This window comes from Fistularia commersonii, chromosome 11, assembly GCF_037954325.1.
Source record: "Fistularia commersonii isolate RoL2024-O1a breed Wild chromosome 11, RoL_Fcom_v1.0, whole genome shotgun sequence".
NCBI classification, from domain to species: Eukaryota; Metazoa; Chordata; class Actinopteri; order Syngnathiformes; family Fistulariidae; genus Fistularia; species Fistularia commersonii.
Window position 1 is genome coordinate 14,722,033 of NC_141294.1, and position 14,827 is coordinate 14,736,859.

Below are 14,827 nucleotides of genomic sequence, written 5' to 3' on the forward strand. Positions count from 1 at the left end.
AGCGAGGAGGTGTAATTACAGGTGTTACCCCGACACTCTTTTGGTTAATTTACGGGGCGACCCATCCTTCACCCGTCACTCCGGGTGGAGACGGAGATGTGCGCTCGCGTCGGAGGCCCGGGGCGCGTCTGTCGTCGATGTTTAATCTAATGCGCCGCCACGACGTCGGCGCGCCGCAACCAAATGAGTAATGAGCGCGCCGCATAATGGCGTCTTGATCCAATCGGGCTCCCCGGCGCCGGCCGGCCGAGAAAATGCGCCAGCCGGAGACGCCTTTCTTAACTCGGGGAGGGAGTGTGCTGCGTCAGCACTTGTGCGAGATGATTAATTTCAAAGGTGAAGCCGTCTAATGCTGTAATCAAATACACTGCAGAGTGTGACTAGCATGCAGGACTCCCTAATCAAATATAAAACTATGAACTCCACACACACACACACACACACACATACATGCGTGCACACACACACTTTGGCGTCGCCGGGCCAAAATCGCCTCTGGAGTCTTCCTTCCACGTTGCAGCTGTGTTTTACATTTGCATGTACCTTCTGCAGAAAAGTCCAGGAGAGACGTTTGTCAGACCCGAGCAGCTGTGGAGGAGACGGGGAGAGAATGCCACACACACACACACACACACACACACACACACACACACACTGAATTAATATGGTGTGCATCTGCTCTGGAGAAGTAAGCTGTCAATCTTGAATGTGACCATCTTTGCAAATAAAGAAAAAAAAGCAGGTGATAGAAATAATGTGTGTGTGTGTGTGTGTGTGTGTGTGTGTGTGTTCGGCCACTAAAAAGAGGATTATTTAATGAAACCATCGCAACATCTCAATCCTGTCCTCGTGTCAAAACACGCACTTCCTTTATTTCATTTTTCAAAACTCATTTTCTCATTTCCAACAATTTTCACCCGGCAGTCACACACACCTGGGGCGGCATCTACTTCCTGCGAATCATCCACCTGATTTCTCACCCCGACTTTGGAATATAAGTCGCAAACAAATGACATCTCAAAGGCGTTTGAACGCGGTGGGAACTCAAGTGAGAGTCACAAGGTCAGGCTGTGTGTGTGTGTGTGTGTGTGTGAGAGAGAGAGAGAGAGTGTGTGTTTGTCTGTGCGTGTGCGTGTGTGTGTGTGCATGCATTGGCCCACGTTTGTGCACACGGCGTCATTGCAGCCTTCGGCCGCTTGGAGACGCCCGCCTCATGCTGGCCGTGCGCCGGGAGAAGAACAGGAGGCTGGGAAGGAAAGTGGCTCTGAGGAAGAAATCTCTCCCCCGAACTGTTTACCCTGACGTCAGTTTGCAGAAGTCGCCGAGCCCGCCGTCCCTGCTCTGCCCGACAGCTGCGGGACCGGAGGAGCGCGGCGGGGCCCCGCACGGAGTCACCGCACGGATGCAAAGTGGACTAAAAGCCGCTCCGCCATGAACACCTGCGCCTTCCTCTTGATTCTATCCGTTCAGATCTACGCCGATGGCATCGAGGGGCCAACAGGTAAGAATCCGATCCGCTCCGAACCCGCTGCGCCCGCCGCCGAACTTTCCCCGAGCGGGCGAGTGTTAAATTCACGGAAAAGCGAAGGGAATTCGGTGGATGCGAACTTTGCGCCCACGCCGCCCTCCCCTTCCCCTCGTCCCCGACACCCGGTTCCCGGTCCACGTTTATCCGCGGCGTGTGGACGGAGACGCTCGGCGACGTTTCCTGCTCGACGACCGACGATTGGGGTGAAATGAGCAACTTTGTAAAAGTGTGCGTGTGGAGCGCGTTGCTGCCCGCGGGGCTCCAGGTGCGTCCGCCCGGGGCTCCAGGTGCGTCCGTCCGGGGCCCGCGGCTGCACCGCCGGGCCGGTGTGTCCCTCCGCACGGCTCCCCTCCGTGGATCCGCGGCGGAGAGCCAAAGTTTCATCGGAAGGAGGTGCGTCGGACGCGCCGCGTCGACCGGAGAGAACCGGATCCGGGGTTTGTGGACCGCGACCGGTGCGCAGTCCACCGGCGGGGACGGAAAACACCGGCGCGTCCTGGGGGGGGGGGGACGCAAAGTTCACCTCAGGCACGGCTATTTTTAAAAATATCTTTTCAAATTAACCTTTTTTTTTTTTAAATATAATCAAATTATCATTTAATTTGAGTGATTTATTTTGTTTGGAGCAACTGACCCTCTTCCGGGATGCAATAATAATTACAATAATAAGAATTATATAAATCATAATGATCATAATCATAGATTGATGCATCTACGAAAATCAAACCATGTCTCTAAAGATGAAAAACATCTATATGTACACACACACACACACACACGTATATATATCTATATATATACACACACAGCTTTTTGCATTTTTTTTTTTAGACTGAGCTTTTACCCGGACACACACACACACACACACACACACACACACTTGCAGGAAATATTCAACATGAATGCAGTGAAATGTCTCTAATCATGACTCGGCCTCTCTCTCTCTCTCTCTCTCACACACACACACACACACTCACACACACACACTCCCCCATGTCTCTGTACACACAGCCTTCCTCATATTGTCGAATCTGATTTAAAACCCACAAGGACGTTCGAACCGATTCGTTTCGGTCTGGAAGTACGAGTTAGAGTCAGAATGTGGAAAAACAAACCTGTAAGTTACCGTGGAACACGCCGCTCGCCGCCATCAGAACCTGAGAGGACGGCTCCGGGGACACGTGTGTGTGTGTGTGTGTGTGTGTGTGTGTGTGTGTGTGTGGGGGGGGGGGATTCAATCAAACCCAGGTAATAGAGGGGTGACACCTCCCTGAGGATGTGTGTGTGTTAACAAGCAGACACAGGATGTGTGTGTTAGCTGACACGGAGTGAAACAGCAACCTTGACTCCTCCGTCCGTTTTGATTAACGCTCCGCGTTTCTTGCTTTTATCGCCTCCGACGTTTAACGACGATGATGGCGACGACTCCCGCGGGAACGCCGCTTTTCCCCATAATTCCTCGCCGCGCGGCCTCGGGACGTTTCCCGGCGGCCGGACGCTTGGATGCTAAGACGTCGGCCCGGAGGTCGTCGCTTCTGCGATTTAACGCCGTCTCATGACTCAATCGGTTTGATCCCGAGTTTTTTTTTTAAATTTTTTTCCCCCCTTTTGCTTATACGAGCGAATAAGATACTACTCGGACGGAGATGAAAAGGGGGGCCGGAGCGCGGCGCCGCATGAAGAACGGCGGAGGACTTCAAAAGCGGCGTCTTTGAGAAACACGGGAGGACCACCGGGCGTGCACGGATTACCGCGGAGGCGCTCGCAGGTGGAGGGAAGGAAGACGGCGAGGAGATTAATCGGGATAAAGGAGAGGCCGCGCTTAATGAGGACGAGTCGGGAAACGCGTCTCCTCGGAAAGCCTTCGTCGCAAATGGGCGTAATTAGGGTTGCGTTCGTCTCGCGGCGGGCGGCGGGCGGCGATGGCGGCGGCGGCGCCTCTGAAAGTCCGAGCGACATAGAAAATACAGTTTTTGACCACATACTTGCAGCGAATCCACAACGTGGAAGTGTGTGTGTGTGTGTGTTTGTGTGTGTGTCCCCTTTTGCCGGAGCCAGGCCACCATCTGTGGATGGCGGGGTGGGGTTGGGCCCGGATCAGACCGGCTCCTCCTGGTTGGTTTCCATCTTTGTGGGACCGACGGGCAGAGATTCAGAGAGCAGATGGAAAAGTTTTTTGCGAAAAAAGAAAGAAAGAAAGAAAGAAAGAAAGAAGGGCGGGGAGGAGGAGGAGGAGGAGGAGGAGGTTTATTCAGGTTTTCAGCGGTTGGACTTCGCGACCCCTCTGCACCTACGTGTGTGTGTGTGTGTGTGTGTGTGTGTGTGTGTGTGTGTGCAGGAGGCAACCTCCTCCTTCTTCCTTATCTTCTCTAGCGTTCCTCTGCTCCGGGTTTCTGAGCTCCTTTTCCTTCCCAGGATGGGATACTTTGTGTTTTAGCGTCGGTTTGAGACGAATGAAGGAGTGAATCTTTAGAAGAATTGGTTTTATTGAAGTTTAGGATTCCCAGCGAGGCGTCGGTGAAGATCTCTCCTGGGTTCTCACCGCCGGTCGGCTTGATATTTTCCTCTGCGAAAGGTCGCGGCTCCCGAGAGCACAACGTCTCGGTTCGGGCCCTCGTGTCGTCTCCGAACCGACGATTATTCGGGACGCTCGTTGTCCTCCTGAGATCTCCGAAAGCCGGCGGGAGGTCCGGGCGGAGGAACACAAAACGAAACAAAACCAGACGTCTTGCTTTTCTTTTTTTACGATGGAGTTAAGCACCGTGAAACTGCAGCCGGACGGAGAGGCGGGAGTTAGCGAGTTAGCGAGTTAGCATACAGGAAGAGTCGGGTCGGACTCGGCGAGGAGCTTTTTCTGCTTCTCTTCCTCCTCCTGAACTTTACAAATGTAATTTTTCTTTCGGTGGTGCAGCGGTTAGCGCTGAAGAAGGAGAAGGTTCCTGGAGTCTCCGTGTTCTCTCCCAAAGTCCAAACTATGGAAATAATGGTAGAACAGATGATTTTTTGTTTTTTTGGAAGCAAATACACGACTGCTTGCAATTCTAATTTAACATAAACGTTATTGATCCCCATCCGGGAAATTCTTTTTTCGCGGCAGCGTGATCAGTGTCAATTAATAAGAATATAAATAGGGCGAGAATTCAAAAATCGCAAAGGAGGAAGTAGCAAAAAAAAAAAAAAAAAAAAAATTGAAAAAAAAATCCAAAATTAATAGATGGCAGAGAGAACAACATCAAGGATAACAATAGACAAGAGAATGGAGAAAAAAAAAAAAGAAATAGACAACCCAAACTAACATAAACAGAATGAAAATAGCAATGACAAGAATAAAATAAACTAAAAACAAAACAAAAATAGTTTATCTTATCTTAATTTGCAAAGCTAAAACTTTTGGGGTGCCAGAAGCTCCGCCCCCTTTCTGCCAGCGACACATTTTTTTGTTTTTTTTCAGCGGGTCGGAGGACAAATCTCCCCAAATTCAGGTATGAGTCACACAACCCCATTACCACAAGAGGGCTGTGTGTGCGTTAATGTGTGTGTGAGCCTCCTAATATCAACTATTACACTCATTATCACTTGAAAGCGTATGTTTTACTTGGCTGACGGTCCTGGAGTTCTTTTTTTTTTTTTTTTTTTTCCTTCTTCATTGGATGCAGATGGTTTCTAGCTCGGACAGGGAGAAGGGAGGGAGACGCGCGGAGGTGTAATTAACCGGTAAAGAAGTAAGCCAGGCCGCGAGTCGCAGTCTGTGTGTGTTTCCTCCCCCGGAGGTGGCTCGTACCAGACTGCGAGAAAGGAGGGGAAAAAGAAAAAAAAAAAAAAAAATTGGGTCTGCAAGACGGATGCTGCGAGCGCGGCGGCTCCTCGCCGGCGCCCTCGGGGAGCAGAAACACAAGAAACAGCCTCCTGAGCGGTTTATATTTAGCCCCTCGGCGTTTTTTCAGTTCCTTACCTTCTCTGCGCGTCGACACATTTACTGGGGAGGATTCCTGAGGTCTTTGAACAAATGTGCAGGTCGGCGGAGTCAGAGTTGAGGAACGGGTCGGGATCTGACCTGGCGTGAGTGTGTGTGTGTGTGTGTGTGTGTGAAATTCGAACCCCCAGACACTCCCTTCGGAGTGTAAACACTCTTCCGGACACTCCGCTTCTTCCCCCGGTGGAGTGCAATGGATCTTGTTGTGGCAAAGCCCTCAGGAGGAGGCGGTTCAGGTTTGACCGGTCCGGTTTTTGGCAGCGTGGGGATCCTCACGCCGACTTTATAATAATAATAATAATACATGGGATTTGTATAGCGCTTTTCATGACACTCAAAGACGCTTCACAAGTAAAAAACAGAAGAAGCAGAACATACACAGAATTATTGGGAAGAAGTCCATGATTGCAGAGTGTGGCGATGAGCGCCAGTCCAGGGACGAGCTGGAGGAGCTTCGCCGGTGTGCAGCTGAGCGTCGCGCCGCTGTGAGGAGGCGAGTGCTGGAGCTGGATGTCGGAAATGGATTTTTGGTGGAGGGAGAGATGGTGGAGCAGGAGGAGCGAGAAGATTTCGGCCGATGGAAATGCCGTCTTGCTAGGCGCCATCGGGATCCGGAGTTTCCAGAGGCTGGCCGGCTAGCTAGCGAGCCTGCCTGTCTGCTCAGGTCACCGTCGGGATCCGGGGTTTCGAGAGCCCAGCTAGCCAGCCAGCCTGCTCAGGTCGCCGGCTAGCTAGCCAGGTAGCCAGCCAGCTCAGGTCGCCGTCGGGATCTGGAGGTTCGAGAAGCTAGCCAGCTAGCCAGCCTGCTCAGGTCGCCGTCGGGATCTGGAGTTTTGAGAGGCTAGCTAGCCAGCCAGCCTGCTCAGGTCGGCAAGCTAGTTTGGTAGCTTGCTGGAGATTGTCCAGGTGAGCCTTTGTCTTTGGTTTGGTTGATTGGTTGGAGAGCGGGAAGCGGCAGCCAAACGCGCTAGCGTCCTCCCGCCCGCCATCTTGCCTTTATGGTGGGAGAACGGGGAAAGCGTTTCAGAAGGGGTGTCAAATGTACGGCCCGCGGACCGATACTGGCCCGCCAGGGGGTTCGATCTGGCCCGTGGAATAAAACTACAATTTCAAGAAAAAAGAAAATAATAATTACGAACTACCGTAATTTCCGGACGATAAGCCGCGACTTTTTTCACTGAAACAATGATGCGGCTACTATATGGACTGTTTTGGGGACGTGCCTTGACGCTGCGAAAACATTTTCGTCACGTCGGACCGATGGAATGAACGGGAAATTCTGAGTCCGTTCAACTCCGACACCGCAGAAGACGACTTTGACGGTTTTAGTGCGCAGGAGGAAGACCGAGATAGCGATCGGCTAGCCGTTGCGGCTAATATTGAGGTGCGCTCAATAGTCCGGAAATTACGGTACTTGTTTGCAGTTTCTATATTGTCTGCTAGAGGTGCGCTGTGTTAGTCTGCGTCAACACGATACGACTCACAACTTACAGCAGGTGGCAGCGATGCGGGTTTGTAAATAGCATTTTTACTCATCGTTGGAAATGGAGATGCTTTTCCGTCGGACCCGACACCCTCATCGGCAAGATGTCGTCAGAAAAGGAGAAAAGCTCACATGGAGTGCAGGGTTTTCTGAAATGGACAACTTTTTATTTCTTGGTTCATAAGAAACCTGTGGATGCGGCAAGTTTGGGCGAAAAATACAACTGCGAAGACAGAAGTGACGCATAGCGTTGATGAAACTTACTTTACTTAATGAATCCCAGCTTGTTTGTCATGTATTTTTTAATTACATCGAAGGACTTTTATTAGTTAACCTGATCTTCTTTACACTGAAATGGTGGAAAAATTTAGATTTAGTGTTACTTTGAGGTAATTGTGCTATGATATTATTGGTCCGGCCCCCTTGACGTCAGATTTGACGAAAATGAGTTTGACACCCTGCCTTAACGTGTAATGGAGCGTGCAGAATGTCCGCCAAACCGGGGTTCTGGTTTGGCGGACAATTACCCAACTTTGCATTTAACACCCAACATGGGTTCCAACTGGCACTATATCAACTGTTCTCAGACCTGTTGGAGAACACACACACACACAACCACACACACACACACACAAGCACGCACACGCTAAGGGTAGTCTCATTAACAATAAAGAGATGTTTACAGACCATGTTATTGGATGGGTCGGATTAATGGGGCTTTTAATGGCACAATCACCACAATCCATAAAACGTGCGCTCCGAGCGAAAACATCGGTCTCACCAAATTTAAAAAAAATTGCGTGTTTTTTTTTTTTTGGTGGGGGGGGTCGGCGGCTACGACAACCGCGACATTTGTCTTCGTTTAGCATGAAATACAACTCCCGGATTTGGTCGTCGTTCCCCTTTCTTCGCTGCTGCAGTTTTTCAGGAAACAAAAAACTAAATCCGCGGTCGCGTGCTAACATCAGAAATCCTCCTCAAACCTCCGGCGCTCTGGCGTCTTTCCCCTCCACGCCTCGCCGTTCAACCTGCGCCGCCGCCGCCGCTAATGACTTAACAGAAAACCCCTCCAAGGCCGCTCGGAGAAGCTTCCCCTCTGCGTCGTGGGAGCGTCTGTGCTGCCGCCTCCTCCGCATCTCCATCTCCCACGGGGAGCCTTCAGGAGGCGGCGATTTGGCCGGCCAGACTTCGTGACTTGACAGTTTCCCTCGGATTCCTCCTTTTTTTTTTTTTTTTACTCTTCGTAACAGACAAGAAGAGTTGGAGAACGTGTGTGTTGACGTCCGGTTTTAAATCCAGCAGAGAGCTAGCTTCGCGTTGCTGCTAAAGAGACTTTTCTGGTTTTAAGTCCAGCAGAGAGCTAGCTTCGCGTTGCTGCTAAAGAGACTTTTCTGGTTTTAAATCCTGCAGAGAGCTAGCTTCGCGTTGCTGCTAAAGAGACTTTTCTGGTTTTAAGTCCAGCAGAGAGCTAGCTTCGCGTTGCTGCTAAAGAGACTTTTCTGGTTTTAAATCCTGCAGAGAGCTAGCTTCGCGTTGCTGCTAAAGAGACTTTTCTGGTTTTAAATCCTGCAGAGAGCTAGCTTCGCGTTGCTGCTAAAGAGACTTTTCTGGTTTTAAGTCCAGCAGAGAGCTAGCTTCGCGTTGCTGCTAAAGAGACTTTTCTGGTTTTAAATCCTGCAGAGAGCTAGCTTCGCGTTGCTGCTGAAGAGACTTTTCTGGTTTTAAATCCTGCAGAGAGCTAGCTTCGCGTTGCTGCTAAAGAGACTTTTCTGAGAATATTATTGATGCAGGGAATGGAGGAATGGTTCTGTTTGAACACATAGCATGTGTCTATATGGCACGTGAAGGTCTGAAGGCTCGTACGTCATGATGTTTAGCCTGGCGATCCATCCGGGACGATCCCACCTCTCGTCCCGCTCAGGATAAGCGCGAAAGCTAATGAACGTACGAACGTCACTTCTCCGTGTTTTCTTTCCATTCCCGTGTCTGCCGCTGTTTTTTTTTTTCAGCGTTTCGTAATCACTGTTTTGCCGCGGCGCGGAGGGTTTCCAGGGCGAAGGCGAGTCCAAGGTGAAATCTGACGGGAATTTCCAAACCTGCAGCTTCCTGGTCCAGATCCTGTCTGGGAGCGGGTTTGGAGAGATTAGCTTCCAGTCTAAAAGACACAGGGTGTCGGTGCTTTGCTAAAGGGCACTCCAGACCTGGATATCAATGACAAGGAAGCTTTGCCCCCCCCCCCCCGCACACACACACACACACACACACACACACACACACACACACACACACGTCTTCCTTTCACTTGTTAATAATAACGGCAAATCTTTAGAGAATGACCTAGAAAGGCCGATATGAATGCAAACCTTCATTCTGTATCAAATTGCATGAAAGTGCCGCGGCTCAGAGGAAGATCACCGCTTTGTCTGTGTGTGTGTGTGTGTGTGTGTGTGTGTGTGTGTGTGTGTGTGTGTGTGTGTGTGTGTGTGTGTGCAGTACAAAGCCAGAAATATGCAAGAATGTCCTGGGAGCCCGCAGAGGGCTGCTAACAAAGAGCTCAAAACCACAAATAACTATTACTGGATCCTGTGTGTGTGTGTTTGTGTGTGTGTGTGTTACACTGGCGACTGGCCGGGCGTGAGTTTTGTTTACGTGCGAGGAGCAGATTGGCGATCGCTCCCAGCTGATTATATGTAAATATTTGAGGCAACTTTGGCCGTTTGAACCGACATAATTCAGCGGCAGTGCAGGTGACGGCGCCGCTGTTTGCCTTATTAGGCTGCAAAAATGCAAATAGCCGCTTTAGCATACTGTGGAAGATGCATTCCTTCTGATGATAAATAAACAGCGCCGCTGAGGTAAAGGGAAAGAAGAGGAAAAAAAAAAAAAACAGAACAGGCGAGCGCGGATTTGTAACCCGGCGTACGGGCGACCTTTGAGCGCCGGCCTTTGTCTTTGCGGACAGGCGGGGTAATTAAGAACCGGCTTAGGCCGAGGATTACGGCTGGAAGTTGGCCGATCACAAGGGGCAGGAGAAAAGGCATTAAGAGAATGGTGGTTAATATGGGTATTACTCTGCTTAGCGGCGGTATCATGTGACGGTGAGACGGCGGATGCCGAGGGAAGGGGGGGGGGGGGATCCCTCGCCATCCTGCGCTAAGAGGCTTTGCCGCCGATAGCATTGTTCGTCGGCGGCGCCGCACCTTCCCGCCCCGTCCTCGTGCATTCAAACTTTTCTTTTTATCCTCGGTCTCGATAGGATTGCAAAAATGGTAATATTTTACCGCGCCTCCTCCCGAGGTATCTCTGCAGAATTCGCCTTACACCAGCACCTTTTTGAAACAAAACACCAATGACTGCTCGCTCTCTCGTGAACGCACACGCGCGTCCTCGCCGTTTCCCCGAGAATTTCTGCGGAATGTAATTAATGTTCTCATTAACCAAGTGAACGAGCTGTAAGGCAGAACTAAAAGCCCGGCGCCCCTGGGGTCCCCTGCCCTCCTCCCGCTTCAGGAAATCGTTGCGGCGAATAGCCGGTGTGAAGCAAAGCGTCCCCCAGGCGCCGCTTCCCCTTCTGGACCAAGTGACCTGCAGAGGTAACTTGACGCTCGCGCCGTGAGGTCATTTGTTTGCAACTCCCGGCCCGATCAATGTCTGCGCCGTGTCTCATTCGGCTGATAATAACTCCTATTTTTCCCTACCTGCCCCTTGTTTCGGCCTCGGGAAGGAACAAGGGAGGGGGGCGGGAGTTGTATGCTTCGGCGCTAATCCCCTTCAGGGGTACCGGCCAACGCAGGCACGTCTGAGGCGGCGCAGCCATAACAAGAAGCAGACAGGAATGCGCTCGTCAGGGTAACTCGGCTGTTGCTAGCTGCCGACTGCAAGAGCGAGGAAGGCAGAATTCCCCCTTCCTGAGAGTCCTCCAGAGTCCGGGACGCGTCGGGAAAAGCGGGAGATTTGGATTCGGCGTCGAGATGCGGTTCAGGCCGTATGAATTAAGGCGGTTTTACCCCACGGAGGAGGAGGAGGAGGAGGAGGGCGGCTTCTCGTTCCAGCAGGCGTCCTGTTAGATTCAGGCGCTCCTGGGGGAAGGGCCCGCTCCAGCGCCGAGGCCCGCCGAGCCGAGGATTTATCCCAGTCCGCTGAGTCCCCGTGGCGCCACGAAACCCCCCCCCGCCTTCTCCTCCTCCCCTTCGCTGAAGGACTTAAACTCAGACTGTCCGTCTTCCTCCTTCGGGGACGGCGAGGGATGATGTGTCTTTTGGCTGGAAGAAACGTCGCGGCCGCACCTGCAGCCGAGGATGGATTCTGGGTGAAAGGTGGAGATGAGGAGAGATTTCTATGAAGTCATTATCGGCCTCCACCTGCAGGACGTCTGCTTGTCCTTTTTTTTTTTTTTTTTTTATGGATCTGAAATGCGTTAATGCGGGTTGATATTTAACAACAGACATCCCAACCTGCGAAAACCCATTTCCGAACAGTAGAGGGTCACTTTACTTCACCAAAATGTTATGAACGAAATTCTTAGAAATAGAAGAAATGCAAATTAAACATCTTAAACATGTCCTTTCTCTTTTTCAATCTTCAAATCTGCACAGAACACCTGCCGCCTGCCTAAAATGCGGGCCTGTTTATTTTCCTGCGACATTTGCACGGGTCTTGTTGTATTTAGATGCCGCTCGCTTTGCAGATTCGAGCAATTTCCCCGACGCTTCAAGCTCATCGCGCTCGGTATCGATGAATTTGTTGATTTTACAGGACATCGGGTTGCAAACAGCGCAACGCAGCACGCTGTCATTGTTTTCCGCCCAAATGAGACGGAAGTTTGAGTTTGTGCAACTGGAAAGGATGAGAAAGACGGAATATATGTGTGTGAACAAGAGGAGTGGACATCAAGAAATTGGATTTATTAGAAATATCAAATTTTATCGAAATAATTTATATATTTTTTTTATTATTATATACATTTACAATAATTTATATGAATCATTTCTTTATATGAATCATTTCTAGTTACTTTACATTCAATATGATTTTGAATTTACTAATTTACTGTACCTTTTGTATTGTATTTCAATGTTTATTGTGGGAGTGGAGATAAAGAAGTTGGAGGAAATGATTTTTTAAAAACATCAAATTCTATTTACATAATTTATATTATCATTTTTAATAAATTATATACATTTACAATAATTTGTATTAATAATTTCTTTATATAAATTACTTCTAGTTACTTTACATTTAATATGATTTTTAATTTACTCATTTATTGTACCTTTTGTATTGTATTTCGATGTTTATTGTGGGAGTGGGAATCAAGAAGTTGGGGGAAATGATTTTTTTTAAATATGGAATTTGATTTAAATAATTATTTATATACATTTCTAATGAATTATATAAATGTAGATAATTTGTATGAATAATTTATTTATATAAATCATTTTTAGTTACTTTACCTTTAATGTTTTTTAATTTACTCATTTACTGTACCTTTTGTATTGAATTTCAATGTTTATTGTAGGAGTGGAGCACAAGAAATTGGAGATAATGATTTATTAAAAATATAAAATTTGATTTAAATAACCATTTACATAATTTTTTTAATGACATAAATTTACAACAATTTATAGGAATCATTTCCTTACATGTAATAGGATTTTTAATTTGCTCATTTACTTTTGTCTTGTATTTCAATGTTATTGTAGGTCACAATCATCCCAAGGTGTGTAGTGTTCCGTATAAGAGCTTGGGAAGCGAATTGGTGGGTTGCTAACAGTTTGCGGGAGGTCGATAAAGGGTCGATCGCGGTTCGTCGAGGGTTAATATTTCCAAATTATCACGTCGCGAAAAGCGAGCGTCCGCCGTAATGGAATGGGATAGCTTTCCGAGCGAGGTCTCCGTCTTCTCCCGGCGTTCGCCCGGGAGACCGAATTATTTGCGTGAACGGGAGAACGGTCGTGTGATTCTCCTGGACGTGTGAATGAGAAGGTTAATGGTTTGTCTCCATGACGCGTGAACGAGTGAATGGTTTCCTGTCTCTGCTGGGATCTGCTCAGCGGTCCAGATAATGAACGAATGAATTCAAGGTAGAAACTAACCGCTGTTGAATTTCCTCGTTTTTTTCCCGTCCGCAGCTTTAAGCTGAGCTAACTGGGTGTGTTTTCTGGTCTGGATCTGAACTCCGAGAGGATCTCCCACGTTGGAGGGGGGGGGAGATTTAGAGATTTAACCCTCTTTTACGATGTTGTCTTTTCCCCGCGCCCCGCTCGGCAAACATTTGCACCTCGGCCGTCCGCGACGGCGAGAACGGCCGTCCTCCCAGCGCGACCTTTGCCCTCCTCGCCGCAGATCCTCTCCGAGAAGGTCCGCGTCGCTGTTTGTGTTCAAAAGCAGATGTAGACGGTGTGTGTGTGTGTGTGTGTGTGAGTGTGTGTGTTTGTTCTCCGCAGGTTCTCCCAGAAACATGCAGTAGGTGCAGTAACTCAAATACTCAAAAATTCAAAATCTGGGACATTGATATTTATTGAAAAAAACTTCCTCCAATGAGCCTTTTCATGTGGATCCAAACAAGTTTTGCTAAACACTGAATATGGAATATTTAATACAATATATACCATGTTTTCCAGACTATTGGGCGCACCTGAATATAAGCCGCACCAGCTACAAATCAATAAATCAAGTAAATAAATAAATGTTTACAGATGTAGGCCGCAGGTGACCACGTTGTAACATGAGATATTTACATGGAATTTTTTTTTTTTAAACTTTGAATTAAATTCATTCCGGTAACATCCACAAATATGTGCTCTTTTGCACATTTTTTTCCTGCAACAGAGCCTGTAACACGGCTGATGGGAAAAAATGTATGATAAATAACAAAAGGAAAAGTCCATTCATCCATTTTCTATCCCCGCTTTGTCCTACAGCTGATCTCTATCTTCCCCTCCCGTTTTATTCAACTAATAATTAACTTTTTTTTTTTTATAGCTTGAGAGAAACATTCATCTGTTTCTCAAACTAATTTAACAATTTGGCCAAATTCTCCACGGTCACCTCGGGTAAAGTTCATTTTATTACCGTATTTTCCGGACTATTGAGCGTACCTGAATATAAGCCACACCGGCTAAAAGTAACTAAATAAATCTAAGTGTACATATATTGGCTGCACTTGTTTCAATGTTGTAACATGAGATATTTACACACAAACATTTTTTTAACTTTTTATTAAATACATACTGGTAACATCCACAAATACGTACTGGAAATGCTTTTTTTTCTTAATAAATTAGTCACATTGTTGTTTAAAGCGTGTGGAAAAAGTAGAGGCTTATAGTTCGGAAACGAGGGTAACGTAATATTGCACAAATGCAAAATCGAAATTCAAATAAAAAAAACACACAATGACATTCATTTTTTAAAATAAGAATTAAATGAAAGTCATCCCCTTTTTATCGTGACCTCTTTATTTGCAGCCTCCTGAATTAAATTTCCACAGTAATCTTCTTCCTCAGGCTAATTATAAATGTAAGAAAAACAAAACAAAAAATATCAAAACAATGAACTAATAATACAATTCAAGTGCACTTCTCGGAGTAGCAAAAAAAAGTGCATAAAGAAAACATTAATTCTAGCTCAGTCGGCAACACAATCATCCTCTGCCTTTCTTTTTTGCCATTTTTTGCAGGGTTAGCACGTAGCCAGGATTAGCATCAGATCGCTACAACTGCTGTCAAGGTTGTTTATGTTTCCTGTTGTGATTTTCGCGCCAAAACAGCAGCAGAGCATTCTGGGATTTGTCGTATTAGCGGCCCCGCGGCTTCACGGGAATAATAGAATTAAACTACGG

At 47.8% G+C, this 14,827-nt stretch overlaps 1 protein-coding gene across 4 annotated transcripts in view; it reads left to right on the plus strand.

The window, feature by feature from the left end:
* The first annotated feature begins 1,367 nt into the window (after nt 1–1,367).
* The window catches only part of ptprub (protein tyrosine phosphatase receptor type Ub), a 253,953-nt gene continuing 240,493 nt past the window's right edge, over nt 1,368–14,827 (plus strand). For all 4 annotated transcript variants that reach the window (XM_086155227.1, XM_086155228.1, XM_086155230.1 and 1 more), the window contains exon 1: nt 1,368–1,501. In XM_086155227.1, coding sequence (XP_086011353.1) covers nt 1,432–1,501 — 70 coding nt within the window. In that variant the 5' untranslated portion in view covers nt 1,368–1,431. The remainder of the gene's footprint in view (nt 1,502–14,827) is intronic.